At 47.0% G+C, this 19,480-nt stretch overlaps 1 protein-coding gene across 1 annotated transcript in view; it reads right to left on the bottom strand.

The window, feature by feature from the left end:
* Positions 1–17,908: 17,908 nt before the first annotated feature.
* Positions 17,909–19,480, bottom strand: part of pmfbp1 (polyamine modulated factor 1 binding protein 1) — a gene marked incomplete at both ends in the record, with an annotated part of 129,033 nt that continues 127,461 nt past the window's right edge. The window contains one exon of the mRNA XM_080855450.1: positions 17,909–18,385. Within this exon, the coding sequence (XP_080711576.1) occupies positions 17,909–18,385 (477 nt within the window). The remainder of the gene's footprint in view (positions 18,386–19,480) is intronic.

Genomic DNA, 19,480 nt, shown 5'->3' with positions numbered 1-19,480 from the left:
TTTACTGTGAGGAAATTTGCATATGTGAAGTGTGCCAAGGGTGATCCAAACCGTCTCCTCTTAAGAAGATTATGAGCGGGGAAAGTGTGTCGGCCTAATAGCAATTTGCACTAAACATAATATGCTTATTGTTGAGGTTGATTGACTGCAAAAGGCGATGGAATGGAGCACCTGAGATGCAGTGGAGGTGGAGGAGAGGAGTAATAGGCAGATAAACAGATGTGAGGAGATGACAGCTGGAAGAATCAGGACTTTGATAAGGTATAAATAGATATGATCCATAAAACAAAAAGAGGAGTCACAAGGCCTTGGTAAGCTTGAAAGGAAGCTTAGGGGAGCACACACACACACACACACACACACACACACACACACACACACACACACACACACACACACACACACACACACAGCCTCACACACTGACTAGCACATGTGGATATAAATAACATCTCTTTGCTTTTGTTCTGCCATCTTTTTGTAGCGTGTGTGTGTGTGTGAATGGAGGGGATGTGTACTTTTAACCCCTGCACAATGTATAGAAGTCACATAAAACACTTGTGAAAACGGTGAAATCTGTAAAATACTTGCCGTTGTGATTGCAACTCAGGAGTGCTCTGTGGAGGAACGTCTGTTCTTGTCTTAATGTTGGCTCACAGGCATGATTCACTCCTTTTCCAATCACTGTCTGTCGCTCTGGAATAATGCAGTCACACCACAGAGTTTGGGTTCATAAACATTAGGCATGTCTTAATATGGACAAATACCAGTGAGATCTTGACACACTCGTAATGAAAATGTCAGCATTTTGTTCATTTTTCTCTTCCCGCCATGACAAACGATGCAAACACATCACCTGTTCTTGTACTGTGCGTGTGAGAGAAAGAGAGAGGGCAAGAGAGTGTGTGTGTGCGAGAGAGAGAAAGAGAAAGAGAGTGTGTGTGTGTGTGTGATAGAAAGACTTGAATGTCTCAACATGTTATTAGGATTTTCATTTTCTATTTAATGCAGAACCCCCCACCACCACCACCCCATTTACACACCTCTTCTCATGGAATCCTCATCCTCCACCCGCTCTCTCCATCCCCTCCATCCTTCCATCTCTGTCACTCCTCCCTTCATCCGTATCTTTACTCCTCCCCATTGGCCTGTATTCTCATGTACCCTCTCCCTCTCTCCCTCCCCTCCTCGCGTCTCCTCTTTCTCATAACGGCTTGTGTATAGTCACGGCAGGGGCGCCAGAGGAAGTTGATATACGTCTGCCGGCGCAGGCAGGGATATGAGCTGGAGAAGGCAAATACTAATGCAATTACTCCTGCTAAAGCCATCCTATAGATATATGGGCTGTTATAATCATCTCGATATTAAATCACTTCTATATTAAACCCGTGATGGAGGGTTGGGTGAGGTGTTGGAGGAGGTAGAGATGGGGGGTGAGGGGGGGGATCAGTGGTTAAATAATGAAACGACACAAGCTGTTGAGACTGAGTTTCTCCCCTTTCTTGTCTTTACCCTCAAGGTTATGGCTGCGTTGAGGAAAATTCACAGGCGCACTGAAAATGGCGACATAAACATTACAATTCACACAGGGACACACTCTGGAGCCGCCACACATCTATCAGACGCCCCTGAGCCTGGGCTAGCTAGGCAGTTGAGACGCAGTTATTGTCGCTGAAAAACTGCACAGAAACAAAATTGTTCTGTAAATAATCCCCCTGCAACCCCCACCCCCTCTGCGCCAAACTGAAGGTGTTCTCACAGATAGCCTGGCTGAAGGCACTTAATGAGAAACAGAACTCAGCTGGCCTTCATTTGGGGTGGGGAGGGGCTTAGACATTCTGCCTTGAGAACATCTACGATTCATAAATATCATAAATGCGAGGGAAAAATCCATCTGGGCCAAAGCCAGCCCATAGGAACGGCATTACCGTTGGACCGTCAGAATGGGTTTTTCCTGCTCATAACACCGTACCTCTGCCACAAACCACCTATCCCCTCTCTCGGTGTCGACCGTATGGGACTCTTAGTAAAGGGAACTGAATGCTTTTACCAATCAAAATTAAGCATACTGGATTTATACCTCTAATGCCACATTTTTTTATGGTGCCAATTTTCTTCTCTCAACTTATAACAGTGACAACTCACCCATTCAGTTATCCATTTGCCGAGCCAACAATCCATACAGCCAAGCTGTACATGTAACTGTTCAACCATTCATCCATTTAGAGTTCAGCTTTGGTCCTCTTGAGATAAGCAATCCTACAGTCGGCAGGTCAAATATACATGTTGCATGCGTGTGTTTATCTAAAGAAAGTCAAGAGATTGGCCGCCAGTAGACGAGCAGAATGCTGTGTGTAAATCTGCTTTCTGTGAGGCCTGCAGAACCTTGGGAGGAGCAAGACTCCCAGCACTGAAAGAGAAACGATTTAAATCCGTTTAGAAAAAAAGAAAAAAAGTTCATCGCTTCCTAAAACTTTCCCTTTGAGTTATCTCTCTCTTTCCTGTTCTCTGAGCTCAGTGGGAAAGAAATGTAAATCTTAATGAAATGACCCTTTAAATTGAACAGGAGCCCTCACCTGATAAGTTATTCTTGACTCACTTTTAAGCTGCTGTCAAATAATTTCCCTTGAAAATTCTGCTTTGTTTTTTTTACCATCTCTCCCTTGGTGGTACTGTGTGTGAGGAGGGGGGGGGGGGGCTGGGATTGGAGGGGGTGGGGCTGGTTCTTCGACTGAAATCCCACAGGGGAGTGGGAAGAACATGCCAACAGAGAGTGCGAGGTGCAGGAGATATCACGCAGCTGACAATCGTCTAATTGAAATGACAGATTATTTTAATGTGCGGGAAAGTCATTAAAACTCTGCGTGCCTCTGCTCAGCATCTGCCACATGCTCTCAAAATAGCTCGGCATGACTCTCACATGGTGGGCGCCACGCGGTAAATACGGCAGGAGAAGCCGGGTAAATCAGCTCCTTCCTTCACCGCGCCGCGCCACTCCGCTCGCCGCTTATCTGGTACATCGGAAGGGAGGCGCGCTGGGAACAGGATACGATACGGGAAAAACGTCCGAGCTTCAACCGCTCCATGTGAGCAGACACACAAAGGCAGGCCTCCACTTGGCAAGTCATGACTGGCATTCCATAACTCCGAATGGAGATCCCTGCCGTCGCACACATCAGATACCAGCCCAGAGGAAGAGACGAGCATTAAACCAAAGACAGAGAAATAAGAAACACAGGGAAAAGATTTGTATAAGGGACAGCCGGTTTATATACCTCCACTGCATGCCCTGCCAGTAATGGTTAAGGAGTTCACCACAGAACAAGCTGCCATCGTTGCCTAATATCATAGCGCATAGTGCACTACAGTTTAAGAAACACTCGGAGGAATTCCAGTTAATCCACTGGTGATCTTTCACGCACATATTGATTGCTTTTGTCTGCCTTTAATAAGGGAAATAATCCAGCAGACCACGCTTAAATCCTGCCTTTCTGAGCGTCCGTCTGGGGTCATTAGAGCCGGGCTGGATAATGCTGTTTGTATTTACCACCCAACTCCCAGACAAATGAAAGGTGAATTATAATTCTCCGGAGGGCTGGAAACAAACGGCGTGCAGTTAAATGACCTGGTGGGCCACATTAGGTGTGGAGATGGAGATAACCCACAGGCCTAATGAGTAAGGAAATGTGCTTGATTCATTTTCAATCATTAGCCACGTTTATTGCGGGCTGGGGTGTTATTTTTGTTTATTTGTTCCACACGACTCTCTCGGGCAAAGCTATGCATTTCTAAGGCGATGATTTGTTTTTCATTAGCCACACCTGTTGTGTAATTTTCACGTGACCAATGTGGCATCAAATCAGACACCCACCGCCACCATCACGATGTGTAAGAGTCCATTTTGATGACCCCCCTCTAGTCTTGGTTGTCGGCTCCAAATGAATTTTGATGGGAACTCTTGCGGTTCGGGTTGATTCCCAATCTCCCCACTTAATTTAGGATTCCTCAAACAGTCTCCCGAACCAGAGCGCTCGCGTCTGTGCCTGCCAGGCCGCGTCCTGATCATGTGATAGGAAATTCCATTTTCTGGCGTGGTGCATCGCGCCTCTGAGCCCCAGCACCACTATCCAGCCTCCGAAGAGGGTCCACGAGCGCAGACCAGACCAGGGACGGGCAATTTGGACTCACTTTCCCCCATTCCCATTGTCATTCAGCCGGGGTAAATATTTAAACACCATATTGAGCGGCACATGGTGCACTGTGCTGGAAGGTGGCAGAGACGTCTATGGAGGAAGGCGTTTTATTAAGAGCAATGGCAGTCATATTAAAGTAAAGTATGTCTGACATGCGGAGGAAATTGCCAGTATATGACACAATTCCTCAATATGTGTGGCAGACTGCTTTCCTGTAATTTTCCTGGACGGATGAATGTGGGAGAAATATCTGCCCCCAAAACATGGGGGATTATGCCCCGGGAAGGGGCGCGCAGGTTTGTAATTACAGCAGGGCGAGGTGAGGTGTGGGGGTGTCACATGTGTACATATACACTGGAATGGAGACATGTGCAGAGTATCTCTGTAGTCTGATGGAAAACAGACAGGCAAGCCTAGGTGTGGTGGTAGTGGTGGGGAGGGGGCAGTGAGCCGCCATTTTGTGAAAGCGCTGTGAGAGGAGTGATCTGTAACAGGAGATCGCGAGGATCAAGTCCACAGCAAGACGTCTCTAACAGGACGGGCTCTGAGAAACCTGAATGGAGGCCAAAGGTGTGAGCTCTGAAGACGAGTCTGTTTATATTCAGTGTGCTGTTCACAAAGCCTGTTCCGCTCTTGAGTTATAGTACACACACACGCACACACACACACACACACACAAACACACACACACACACACAAACACAAGTATACACAAACACACACGCGCAGACACACACACACACACACACACACACACACACACACACACACACACACATACACACACACACACACACACACACATACACACACACACACACAAACACAAACACAAACACACAGTGTTGATTAGCTCACATTTCTGTGTCTTTCTGGTGCATTATCTCCACTTTCTCCAAACTCACAGTTTAAAGAGCTTCATGCTCTTGGTCTCCGGCAACTAATAATGAACTCTTTTTTTAAGCCAAGTCTTTTCTCCCCTCACAATCTCACCCTGAAGCATTCAATCACAATTCCTCTTTTTCTCCATTCCGACTGTCCATTCTTTAAAGACAGTTCCACTGTACTGGCTTCCTGGCCATCACTGATCTTTGTTATTGTGTTTTTTTTAAACGGGGCTGCTTTTGTGGTAACACGACCAGACAAAGCACTAAGATCCATACGTCACGGTGGCTTCAATGGCGAGAGGAACCCAACAGTGAAATAGACGCTTCATACACAATCTTGTTTTATGGCGTATAATGACAATGGCGTATAAAAGCCTGTTCACAAATTGATGGGCCCCAATTCAGCTAAATTAAAATAGGATAAAAGAATGTAATTGGAGAATAAACGATACTTTCTCCTCTCTACTAATTAAAAAGATGAGCTTTCAGCTCGTTTGGAGAGCCAGCGTGATCTGTTCTAGGCCATTAATGATAAAAAGTGACTGCAAGTAATGTGGCTAATTAACTCAAGAGCTGTGATACACATGTGTCTACAAAGTCTGAATGGGCATGACCAAAGACATGTCCTTTTCACTTATAATAGATAATGATGGATTTCAACTCGGACTAGCACAGAGAAATAAATTGAATATAGTCTTAGGATTTTCTAAATTTGAGGACAGCACAGAAAGCAGTGAGGGTGGCTTTTGGCCCTTTTATGTTTTTTCTCTCTAAGTATAAAAGCAAACAGTGGAACAAAAAACATATCATCAGTGGCTAATGTTCCCCACCATTACGTGACCTAATAGGAAGGCTGTCATAGCATTCATCGAGCCACTTTGAATAAACAGCAGCATTTTCCACATAATCCATTTGCAGCAATATGCTTTTTATCAGGATATTTAAGGTTTGCTTTGTTTTTCTTGCCAGTTCAATCTTGTGGGCAGCACAGAAAATGCATCATTCAGGAAGATTTGAGAAAAGAGGAATATAGATGACAAAATGGCTGCATATGGAGGCTGGGTCTCAGAAAGATTATAATGTGTGGTCTTTGTGTGTGTGTGTCAGTGTATGTCTGTGTGTGTGTGGGTGTGTGTGTGTGTGTGTGTGTGTATGTGTATGTGTGTGCGTGCGGGGATGTGGGTGAGTGATTTTTCCCCTCCCCTCTTACCAACCAATAGAGGGCAGTAGACGAGAGAGAGAGACAGAGAGCAGGGAGAGCAGCTGCCCTGATAGACACATACTGGAGGAAGAGAGAGAGAAAGAAAGAGAAAGGAGAGTGAGAGAAAGAGAGAGAGATATGAGAGAGTGAGAGAAAGAGAGAGAGTGAGTGAGAGAAAGAGAGAGCAAGAGAGAGAGATGGAAATGAGAGAAAGAGAGAGAGAGCAGGAGAGCATGACAGCTGACAGAGCGACGTGTAGTTCATGTTTGGGTTTTGACACGTACATGCCATTGTTAGGCAGATTATGCATCCCCTACATGCAAAAGCTCTATATTAAACGCCACTAAACCTGTCAAGGGGAGCTATTTTTAAGGCAATTCCGTCTGTGGTTGCACACCTCTCTGCTGTTCCTCTCCTTAACTCTGAGGGCTTGTTTATCTGCAGTATAAACATCACCCAGGGGGAATTTATGCATTTTTGGAATACCTGAATCTAACCCAGGTGAAGACTCCCTGGCTAAAGAAATACTCAAGATTACACCCACCACCCCCCATCACCCCCCCCCCCCCCCCCCCCCCAACCACAAACACGCACAAAAGTAGCGCTCACCCTGGCAAATGCATTTGGTCTCAGGGTTCATATCAAATAGCCATAACACTAGTCTATAAACATGCAGCTTTACTCAGTGCTGCTATCAATACCATCTCAGAGAAGTACAGATTTTTGCGAGACACAGGGTGCATTATTCAATATTTGCAGCTGCAGATACACAGGATGTTATATGTGAAAGCTGTGAAATCTGACAACAGTTTAACAAGAGACACAGTTCAACACATGAGATACGATTCCTCAGTAAAAACTCTAAAGGCCACAGCTATACCTAACCTCAACTTATACATTTAGATGCTATTGTCCAAAGTGACTTGCATTGTTATGCAAATATACATTTGAATCAGCATCCTGGGTATGAAACTCAGGACGTGGTGTTATGAACATATAATATCATTACAGTTAACATTGCTATAGTGGTATATTGTAAGATATATAACACTGTCTTAGATGTATTATTAGAAATACTGCATAACATTATAGATGTACTCTTGTAGTCAGGAGATGTTATAGCTGGTCATGGCTTTGACCCAGCTCTATAGAAGCTCTGCTGCCCATTGCTGGGGTTCATGTCACCAGAGTATGCAGTTTCTCTTCACACAGACAGTGAAAAAAGTCCACGTCCGAACATCCACATTCAGAGTAGCTATTTATTGAGTTCTGGAAAATGGTTCTAAGAACCAGTCTGCCAGTGGAGCTGGAAGTCTTTCTTCCACCACCACCACCACATTTGCATAATTTCATGCATTTTTAAAACCCTGGCATTGCATCTTTTAGCAGTGGTCACATTTAATTTGAGGACTTTGTAAAGCATGTAGCATTTGTTTTAATAAATTATTCCACTGCTACACAACTCACAAGCACAGGCACGAGCATTAAGGACATACTCTATCTCCGCCACAGGAGTGATTAAACATCCACTTCCTGTTGTGTATTAAAAATTCAACACAACATGTGTACGCCGCCATTACCATAATTACTATTTCATAAAGAGCTGTAATTAATGGCAATGCCTCGACAGAAGACACCAGAACTGATGTGTGTGTGTGTGTGTGTGTGGCTGAGCTGAGGAATCCGCACCTGACCTGGCGCCAGCATCAGATGGGTTAGGGGAGAAACTCATGTATTGTTATTATTATCGTTTCTTTATTTTTGATATATTATTAGTCATTTATCAGACACTGCTGTATAGATGAATCTGAATCTGAAGACGGTCAGAATAGATCCCACCAGTAAAGGTTCCAAAATAAGCAATGCTGGATCTAATTTTAACAGATGATTTTATCCAGTGCCACTTACAGTATTTGTCTGGTCGGTGACTAACCGGAAGTGACGTTGCATGATCCTGTTGCAAGGCAACTCAATGAAAACAAACAGCTATGGGTTTGACATTTCCTTGTAGCAGTTCTACGCTTAATAATTAAATGAAAAGAAACTTTGCAATTTTTTTTGTAAAAAGACGACAACTTCACATTCGGTTGCCAGGTTTTGTCAAGGCACTGTGTGTCACCACACCGACCAGACGAATTGCACAGATATGTATTTTCAGCAGCACGTGTGCTCCCTTGGTCTTGAACCAATGGTCTTGGTGCTGTTAGCACCCTGCTCTACCAGCCACAGGGACATCATAAACATGCATTCACTGAACAGATGAAGCCATCAGTACAGATAGGCATTTTCATCAGCCTTCGCGCTCCCTGGGAACCAAACTCATGACCCTGGTGTTGTTTGCACATTGCGCTACAAATTGCTCTACCAGTTGAGCCACGGGAACAGCAGCTTTGAGGGGAGAAGGTATAGAGCTCCAGCCCCCCGCCTGGTCCACCTGGGGCGGTTCCATATGTACCTGCCGTCAGGATCTAACACACAGGGGCAGGAAGCTGAGGAGCACGGTGTCTCTAAGCTCTGCTCATATCAGGAGGCAAGCTGAGTTAATCCTCCTGTGGAAAATGGGGAAATGATTCCCACTGTCGAGCCAATTAAAATTAGCCAAAGACTGGATGCATCTCGCGCTAAATTAGCAGATTCGGCAGCCCAGCCGAGCACACCAAGAGTTTGGTTGGAGGGGGGTGGGGATGGGGGGGCACACACTGAAGGAAAAAAGGAGAGACGAAAAAGGAATAGAAAAAATGACAGATACGAGGGGCGAAAAAATGATCAGAAATGTGGCAAGAGCCTGAGGCTAGCACACTTCTCCTGGCCTGCTAGTCAGGCTCTCCTCTCATCTCCTCCTTCCTCTCTCTTCCTCTCATCAGACACATTTCTCCTCTCCTCTTCTCCTCCTTCTCTCCTCTCCCTTCCCCTCATCAGACACACTTCTCCTCTTCTCCTCCCTCTCTCCTCTCCCCCTTATCAGACACACTTCTTCTCCCTATATCCTCTCCCCTCATCATGCACACGTCTCCTCTCCTCTCCTCCTCTCCTTTCCCCAGCCTGTACTTTGCATTGAGCCCATTTGAATGAAGGTAATGACCTTTCCCATGCAATACGCCCCTCTGCCTAACATGGCCTATGTGAGAGGCACACTCATAAAAGACGAGGGGTGGGAGGGGGAGCGGGGGGGCAATCGCAGCGTCTGCGGTCAGGCGTCCCGCCAGCACCGACCACGAACCCCCCCACCCCAAACACACACACACTCACAAACACACACACACACACACACACACACACACACACACACTCACACACACACACACACACACACACATCCCCTCAACTCCTGCCTGCGCAAGTGCACCTTATTCATAACCTACATATCCCTGGCTATTAAGGCCTGGGCTCCTGCCAAGCCAAACTCCTGAAGCGTGCCAGAATCTAATGCCCTTTTTGATATGTGGTCTGGGAGGCACTGAAGGGGGCCGCGCCGGGTCCACTAAACTCCTATCACTCACTCACGGGGAACCATCCAGCCGCTGCCGCTCACTCTGCCCGGTACCCCTCCCCTCCGCCCCGCAGCGTCCTCAGCCAATCACACGGACAGACGCCAGTGAGAACGGCCACCGCGTGACATTCATGAGCTTTAAACATGCAAAGAGACAAAGGGAAACATTAGAAAAATAGAAAGAGAGCGGGGAAGCGAGTGAAAGAGGAATGGTGGTGGTTGTGATGGTGGGGGAAAGAAAGAGGAAGAAAGGATGGAGTTGTAGGGGGGGGGGGGGGGGGGGATCTGTGTGTATGAAATGGAAAGGGACCAAAACTCTGATTGAAGCTCTGATAACTCATTTCTGGCCTAGATGGAGTTCTCAGTTAGGGTTTGTCATTTTTCCTGTCAAGCGAAATGGGCAAAATGTTCTGTGCCACTTTTGATGGAGCTGTCCAAATGAACTCACGGACATTTTTTTTCCCCCGGCCTGCCGAATGATTCGGTCTCTGGTGGCACGGAATTTCTCTTTCCCTGTCTTTCGGAGGGTGTGCTGGAGTGCTTTCCAGTCTTGTTCCTGATGTCGGGCTACACGTCCTTACACGGTCACGTTACTCATTAGAAACTGGCTGCGGATCACTGTGGGCTTCACTGTGTGTGCTGTCCAAGCCCCAGAACATCACCCACCCACCCCCATCCTATCCTATCTGATGACTGAATCAGTGTTATTGAGATAGAGATCTCCCTCTGTGGGCCTCAGATCAGCCCTCAATCCACTGCCAGTTCACACTGATCTGATCATCACAGATAGCGAGTGAATCCGGTCTAACAAGCGACAACACCAAACACAGGAGCAATATGTTTGACAGTAATGTAAATGTACTTAAAGCAATGTTTGCATAAATGAATGCATAATCTATTGGGGTGTACATCATTTAAGTGTCACAGAACTGGAGATACAGGCCCACAATAAACAGAAATGGACTCACATCCAGAGACAATAAAGAGCTGGAGGACGAATCTTGTCCCACTGAAAGGATTAATCCACATGGTTAGTTTTCTTTCATAATCTGCCTGCTAGCACCTAGAACCCATTGGCAAAGCAGCCCATGACAGGGACACTATTAGAACTGCAGTCTGTGAGAGCTATCTGGAAGGGTGTGTGTCCCAAGATAGTGTGTATGCATTTTTCTCGTTCTCTCATAAATCTGTTTAAGAAATCCACAGCGAGATAACAAAGACAGAGAGCGACTGTGAGCCCGACGTTAATAGGTGTGAAATTTTCACAGCGAGTCAAAAGTACACTTTATTGGTGCAAACTTCCCAAACGATACACATTTGATTTTAATTCCGCTGGCTGTCATGCTGGATTGCCTTGCTTGTCACTTAATGGGGTGTTAAAGTGAGGTCGTAATTGCATTTGTAAATACACAACACTGCTTTTCTATGACAGCTCTTTTTTTCCCTCTGAATTCACCATTTTAATTTTTTTTTTTCCTCCAGACTTTATTTTTAGAGCTCATCTCCTTTGTTCTGATCCTTGGCATCTGTGTTAGACTAAGCCCAATAAGAGAAGGCTCAGTGTGTGTGTGTGTGTGTGTGTGTTGTGCTGTTGCCTTCCCCCAATGCAAAGGGATTAGACCAAAGCTAACTTTGAGTTTGACACGATTGAATTAAAAATGATTAAACTCAGCTCCCAGCTCCTTGATTAACTTATTCTGTTGCTAAAAGAAGAACAGCACAGGCATGAAATAATGAGTTGATTGGTGTGCAAGGTTTTTTTTTTTTTTGATGATGAGGTGATGAAATGATTCATTTCCCACTGAGGGTTGTGCTTCTTCAGAGCATGGATGTAATTTCCTGAAACTTTTTTTTATATTGAATATTAAAGATGCTAAAGATGCGTGATTACACCTAAAGTTAGCATTCTGCGTTCAGACGACTCGAAGTCTCTGCAGCTTTGCAGCAACTGCCACTGATCATGGGCAATCACGAATACATTTAAATTAATCTCATTCTCTCCCCATGGGGATCCCACCACCCTTCTCCAACAACTCCAAATTATATCACAAACAAATAGCCTATACATTAGTGAGCTATGCATCCTTCAATAAATTCATATAACTGCCTTCAAGTCTTCACGTTTGAGCGATTCTGTTATAGTTGCCCCATCAGTTGACATTTCTTTTCATTTTGTGTGTGTGTGTGTGTGTCTGTGTGTGTGTGTGAATGTGTCAGAAGCCATTACCCATCAGCTGTGCTCACGGCCGACACGTCAAAGCACCTTCTCTCTCTTCGTCTCTGTGTTGTCAGATCCAGGCGTCGGGCGGAGACGAGAGCGGTTGACCTGGCGTGACACCTTTATTTAGTCATTCACGGCGAGGAGATTACATCGCGTCGGCCGCCACTTTTCACACTCTGTATGCTAATGATGCCTTCAGTTTAGCGGCGGGGACAGAATGGCGGCGGAAACAACAGCACTGCTGGACTGGCTGCACGTGTGGGTCGGCCTCTATTCTGTGCGGAGAGGGTGAGAGACGAGGGGGGGGGGGGGGGAGGGGGTTACCGGGGACCTGTTTTAAAGGCAGTGCCAGACTAAGTTGGCATCTCTTCTGGACAGAGGAGAGAGTCAAAGAGAAGAGAGGGGAAGATGAGAGATCTCTATGAGATGAGATGAGATGAGATGAGAGGAGAGAGGAGAAGAAAAGGGTGTTATTGGGAACCTGGCCTGCTTAGCATATCAAATGGGGCATCCTGTGGCCAACGCGGCTCTGTGGGTGACTGGGGGCAATTAGGGGCAATTAGCTCGCCTCACAGAGCGCCGAGACTTAGGAGAGGATTCATTTCTGAACCATCGATAACAAACAGGGGCCACTCCGTAGTCACCAGAGCAAAAAGGAAAGAAAGATTTTTTTTTTTTTGTGGGGGAGAATGGATAGCTTGGTTGGTGGTGGTAGGTGCTCTAGCTCATCTCCATTTTGTCTCATTCCATGCCCCCCCCCCTGCAGTTCCCCCAAACTCTCCACCTCCCTCCCTGAACGGACTCGGGGGACAATTCCTTATTCAGAGCGAAATCTTTCAAGGTTGAATAAAAGAAATGGCGGTGGGTCCCTGAGAGAGAGATGGGAAGGGAAGTGATGATCACTTTCACCTTCAACTCCTCTTTGATGTGGCGGAGTCCATTTTTAATCAGACTCCATCAGGCGACAGTCTTCATTTCTCCTCACAAAGTCCCATTACCCCGCCACTTTCTGCAAGGAGCCGATAAGGACAATGCTCTCCTCCAGCCTCCACAGAGCCCCACATATGATGAGTCCCTCTGGAGAAGGCTTGATAAAACAGGGATGAGAGACAGACAGACAGAAAGAGAGAAAGGGAGAGAGAGAGAGGAAGGGAGAGGGACAGAGAGAGAGACAGAGAGGGAGAGAGAGAGAAAGGTCACTTTTCCTCTAAGGTTAACCCCTTCTCCCCTTTCCTACCCCAGACACTGAGCTGCTGAACTGGGGACGGAACTTCTTTAGTGAGGAGGGATGAGGATAGAAGGACACACACACACACGGACATGAAGAGACAATCTTGCTCTCTCCCTCTCACACTGACATATGCACTCACATGCCAAAACACACTTATGCCCATACACATGCACTCACATGCATAATGACAATCTTGCTCTCGCTCTCTTACACACACACACAGACACACACACACACTCAGACAGAGGGTAAATCTATTGCAGACAGCCTTCACTTCCTTATGCTAGCATTGGAGTCGTTTGTTATTATCTGATGCTAACCTATAACCTATTGACAAGGCCTAACATGTTTAAGTGCACGCATGTCTGACATTCAACAATGACAACACAAGGAAGGAAATGGGTGTGTGTTGATCTCATAAGAAGTGCACCCATCCCCAGTGCAGTGTGGTTGGCTCTCTGTGCTGCCCCTGCAGAAAGTGGTTGTGTGTGTGTGTGTGTGTGTGTGTGTGTGTGCGTGCTTGTTGGTGAGGTATCCCCCCCGCTGTCCGCCCCTCCCGCCTCAGACCTGGAGAACGCAGCTGGGTTCTTCGCTATGCACTCTCTCTCTCTCTTTGCAGTAATCAAGCCCAGCGTCTTCCAGTCAGTCAGTCAGTCAGTCAGCGCGTCCAGCCTCTTCTTGCACGAGTCTTAAAATGAGCCCCATCCGTGACCCCTCGCTCCGAAGAGGGTCACGTTAAAATACCGCTGCGGTGCAGTAAGCAATCAGGGACGAGACCACCCTGGCCCCAGACATCCCGCCATCCCTCAGTCCTCATTTACAGTCCAATCAGGTGCACATGTTCCTCGTATATCTGCCCCCCCTCCCTTCCCTCTCCCGCTCTTCCCATCTTAAAAAGCCAATTTAAGAAGTGTACCGATGGATTATGAAAAATGCAATGCTGGGGCCCCTGGACTGGGTAATGCCCGTAATGTTCCTTTAAAAAGGGACGGGATGGTTATTAACATTCATTTTCATTTCCTGGCAATTTAACATGAGACATTATGTATTCAAATAACGAGGAATATCTGCAACGCGGCTTATTGCCTCCAGTCCTCTGCTATAATATTTAAATGCACGCCCCATGAAATGCCATTTACATTTTCTTTCTCGTAAGGCCCCCTTGGAAATGGTTAAAGAAGCACGGGGGCTCCATGCTAGGACAATCATCTTTTGAGAGTCTTTTGAACAATAATCATTTAACAAAGACCAATTACAGTTTTGATAAAAGTTTATAGGGCTAGAAAAGTGCTGGTCTTTGTGCGAGAGCAGATGGAGGAGCAGGGTGCCACCGTGGAGTGGAGAGGCTGGAGCAGGAGACGGATGCTCTTCAGTGGAAAATAAATAAATAAATAAAAGAACAGCACAGTGGTGAGTTGGAGCAAAACTAGGTTGGGTTCTCTCAAACAAGGGTGATCACAAACACACACTCTTGCACGCAAGCACACACACGCAGATGGTGCAATAACCACTTTCTCTTCACCACTGGCTATAAACAGGGTCATAATTACCCGGGTGGAATGGATTATTAGACTTTGGGGAATTACAGGGCAGGGTGGCATTAGCGGTGTCCATGTGTCTTGTCTGAATCACATTGGAAGTTGTCTGTGCTCCAGGTGATATAACACATATGAACCACACTGTAAACGCCATGCTCTTCATACGTGTGGCTCCAACATTAAACAGTCCCTCTTCACACCCCCCACAAATTATTTTCATTTCAGCGCCGAAAAAATAATGCGCCAAAATCGCTATGGTAATTGCCAACATCCCCTTTCCTATGTTCCCTGCACAGCTCACGTGCAAAAACAACAATAATGAAAGAAAATAAAAGAGGGTCATTTTGGCAGCAACGAAAATAAGGGAATTGCAATATTTTCAGAGTGCCATCATTTTGCGGGAGACCACACACATATGAAAAACCACACGTTCATTAAGTCAAATTACAGCAGGAAGCTGAGCATGAGAGAAGTCCCAGTCCTGGTTTGTCTTTGTATGAAAAGTGCTAGCTGTGTCCAAAATTAGAGCCTGCATTGGGGAGGATGGTGGTGGGGTGGTGGCGGCGGTGGTGGTGAGCTGAAATAATCCCTCTGCACAGCTAAAATGAGTTAAAAACACATCAGAAGGCAGCTTAACCTCTGAAAACTGCCTTTTCAACAACAACAAATGATCATTCCCCTCATTGTTTCCAAGAGACTCTTTCTTAGTAGTGCTTTTGGCTTGAGCTGCAAATCTTAAATAGGCTGTGGTTTCATTTTTAATGACTATGCTATGGATGTGTGAAGAGCTCTCTGTGTATGTGTGTGTGTGTGTGGCTTGTGTGTGTGTCTAGGCATTCAAAAAGAAGTATTTTTAACTGTAACAGTGCAAATGACTAATACCACCAACAAGGCCTGCGATTCCCTCATTAAAATGTATAATCCTTGGGTTTCTCTTTGTCAAAAGAGGCGAAAGGAGAAGAGAAAAAGTCAGCTGCTTAATGTTGTTGCTCTCCATATTGTGGATAAGAGGCTAACGGCACGCTTTGGGTGCAGCATGTGCTAACAGCCCCTCATTAAGACAGTGAAAAGACTCTCCCTTTTTCCCTAGCCGAGAGGCAGCTCAAAGAGCAGGGCTCAAAGGTGCCCTTGTTTAGCCAACACAGCCCCCAGAGCCTTCTCAAAGATCCCTCGGCTGGCGTCGGGGGTGGCTGTTTTATGCGCGTGCGGGATTGTGCGCAGGAGTGTTTGTATATGTGTATTTCTTAGTGGACATACGTGTATGGGTTTATGGGTATGTGTGTATTAATGTTTTTTTTTTTGAGTGGATATGTGTGAATGGATATGTGTGAATGTATGTATGTATATGTTTGTATACAGGTGTTTTTAAGCATGAGTATATGGGTCTGAGTGTGATTGTATGCCTGTTGATGTGTGTGTGCCTGTGTGCGTACGTGTGTGTGTGTGTATGTGCCTGTGTGTGTGTGTATGCCTGTGTGTGTTTGTATGTGTATGTGTGTGCCTGTGTGCGTACGTGTGTGTGTGTGTATGTGTGTGTCTGTGTGTGTGTGTGTATGCCTGTGTGTATGCCTGTGTGTGTGTATGCCTGTGTGTGTGTGTGTGTGTGTGTGTGTGTGTGCCTGTGTGTGTGTGTGTATGCCTTTGTACGTACGTCTGCCTGTGTGCGTACGTGTGTGTGTGTGTGTATGTGTATGTGTATGTGTGTGCCTGTGTGTGTGTGTATGTCTGTGTGTGTGTGTGTGTGTATGCCTGTGTGTGTGTGTGTGTGTGTGTGTGTATGCCTGTGTGTGTGTGTGTGTGTGTGTGTGTATGCCTGTGTGTGTGTGTGAGTGTGTGTGTGTGTGTGTGTGTGTGTGTGTATGCCTGTGTGTGTGTGTGTGTGTGTGTGTGTATGCCTGTGTGTGTGTGTGAGTGTGTGTGAGAGGGAGGAGGTGCAGCAGGAGATCATTGAAAGATCAAATGGCATGCAAGGAGGAGCAATCAGTTGTTCTTCATGGTGCTGAGAAACTCATTATGTGAGCGGCGCGCCATGTTTGATTATTTATGTTTTGCTTGATTTCTAAATAACATCTCCACGGCGATGGGGCTGATTTGTTTATTAATCCACACTCTGCCACAAAAAGAAAGGTACAGAGGGTGGAGATCAACATACTCTTCCATAAACACACACACACACACACACACACACACACAGACAAATATACAAACCAAATAAAGCCCATGAAATTCCATCACAATTGGAATGACCTTTTATGGTCCAAACAGGTAAGAAATGAAAAAAAACCCCAGCATAAATAAGAAATAATAAAAGCTGCTCTCTATTTTCATGAGACTTTTGAAAAATGATTGTACGGTCAGTCATCAGCCACTACCATCAGAGGCTTTCATTAGCGATGGGGGGGAAGCAGCACTTTAAGTGAAGATTGCGAAATGGGCGTGAGTGCGCGTGGGGACGGGACACGACGCGGCGATACAAATGGACGTGAAATAACAATGTGTTATGATCAGCATGCTGGACGGGACTGGCGTGGCAGAGTGGCTCGGTGATTCATCTTTTCTCTTATTTATGAGAGGAATCAGCAGGCACGGACGAGAGCTCGTTTCCGTGTGAAATATGGCCCCTCGGGCCGCGCCTGCACGCACTGCCAGGAACACACACCTAACTGACCACTAACGACTGATGAATTAAAAGTGCCTTGTGTGTGTGTGTGTGTGTGTGTTACTGCGTGAGACTGAAACATCACCACGCACAGCAGCACATACAGCACACACACATAAATATACATACACGCACAAGGTAATGAGAAACTATGATGTGACATTGAACTGTATTGCATCAAATGACATTGAATTGTATTGCCTCCACAGACGCACACAGACACACACACACGCACACACACAGTCTTTAAGAGCTGTCTCTATACCATTCCCACAGTCCGCTCTGAGTGTGTGTGGAGTAAGTGAGTGTGGTGCTGCTGGGTCTCTCAGTGTTGCTGCAGCCTGCCTGCCTGCCCCCCCTCTGGCCACAGGTGGAGCGGAGGGTACCCTCAGGTCAGGTCCTGACCTCTGCGGAGGCAGCAGGTCAACCCCAGGATTGAGTGCAAGGTGAGGAGGAGGTGAGCGGTGGCGTGGGGGAGAGGTCACAGGTCACCGGCAGGTCGGGACCTTTGTGGAGATCTGGCCCTGCCCTAGGGTTAGATGTGGAGCCAGGTCGTGGTCAGGTTCTGACTGGGTCTGGTCTCGGCGGGCGGGCCCGGTCGGAGCAGAGCGGATCAGTGGTTTCCCTGTCAGGAGAGTCCACGGATCCTCCAGCCTCTGGGCCGAGCGGGAACGCCTCAGCCGGGCTCCCCCTGGGTCCCGCCTCCCCTCCACCTCCACCTCCACCTCCAGATCAGCGGGGCAGCAGAGGGCGGATGAAGAGGGGAGGAGGTGGAGGGCGCCGTGAGAGAGGCAGCGCTGGAGGTTCTGGAGGCTGGGCGGAGGGGGGTGGGGATGGCGGTCAGTGTCGTTGGCGGTGTCTGTTCCGGTTCCCTTCAGCAGCTGGAGCTCCATCTGTTTGCGTCGGCCGCGCTCCCGTACGAGCTGGGTGTGCTGCTCATCCCGCTCCGCACTCAGGGTACACAGCTGCAGGAGGGGGGGACACACAGTCACAACACTTTTACATTCATTAAGATTCATTAAGTGGGACTGTTTCTGTTTCTGTTTCTCTCTCTCTCTCTGTCTCTCTCTGTCTCTGTGCGTGTGTGTGTGTGTGTGTGTGTGTGTGTGTGTGTGTGTGTGCGTGCGTGTGTACATCTGCCCCCAAGCGGTCTTGAAAAGAGATGGAGACAGCAACCGAGAGCACATAGAGAAGGAGCGATAGAGGTGAAAGAGAGAAAGAGAGAGAGAGAGGGAGTGAGACTGAGTGTGTGAAAGATACACAAAAAGAGTAAGTGAGTGGTACAGTGTGAGACAGACGGAGTGTCTGACTAGAGAGGAAGAAGGAGGGAAGACGAGACACAAAAGGAGGCATGTGAATGGCAGAAGGGGAATGACACACACACACACACACACTTCCCTCGGACACACACTCCAGCCGTGGGCAGAGCAGGCCTGAGCAGATGTTGTTCCACGCACACACCCACTCTCAGCGCTAATGAAGGTTGCAATTGGTGTTTTCTCGCCTCATCGCTTTACTGATCAACTCCTGACAGCCCGCGGGCCTAACACTCACACACCCACACATACGCACGCGCACACACACGCTTAGACACATGCACTCACAAACAAGCACCTCACAAATGCATACAAGGAAACCCATACACAAACACAGACCTCACACACGCATACATTCATGCACCCACACACACCCACACACACACACACACACACACACACACACACACACACACACCATTCAAGACACACTGGGATAAACAGGTTTGGCATTTAGGAGGCATTAATCGACAGCCATTAGGTGCGAGGATGCTGCCCCTCTCCACCTCTCTCTACGGCTTCACGCATGAGCCTACTCAAACGTGCGCGCACAAACGCATCATCCCCCCACCCCCCCCCCCCCCCACCCCCCTCCGAGGACGCCTCGCGCAGGCGTAGCCGTAGAAATGCATGGAGGCCATATAATGGCATCCTTTCCACATGAAAACAACCAATTTGGGAGATTAGAGCAGTCGATTTAGGCCTCATTTCCACACTTAAGCATGAAACAAAACAAATCAGACT

Source organism: Sprattus sprattus (genome assembly GCF_963457725.1).
Source record: "Sprattus sprattus genome assembly, chromosome: 17".
NCBI classification, from domain to species: Eukaryota; Metazoa; Chordata; class Actinopteri; order Clupeiformes; family Clupeidae; genus Sprattus; species Sprattus sprattus.
The sequence above is the reverse complement of the archived record's forward strand: the minus strand, read 5'-3'. Positions and strand labels throughout refer to the sequence as shown.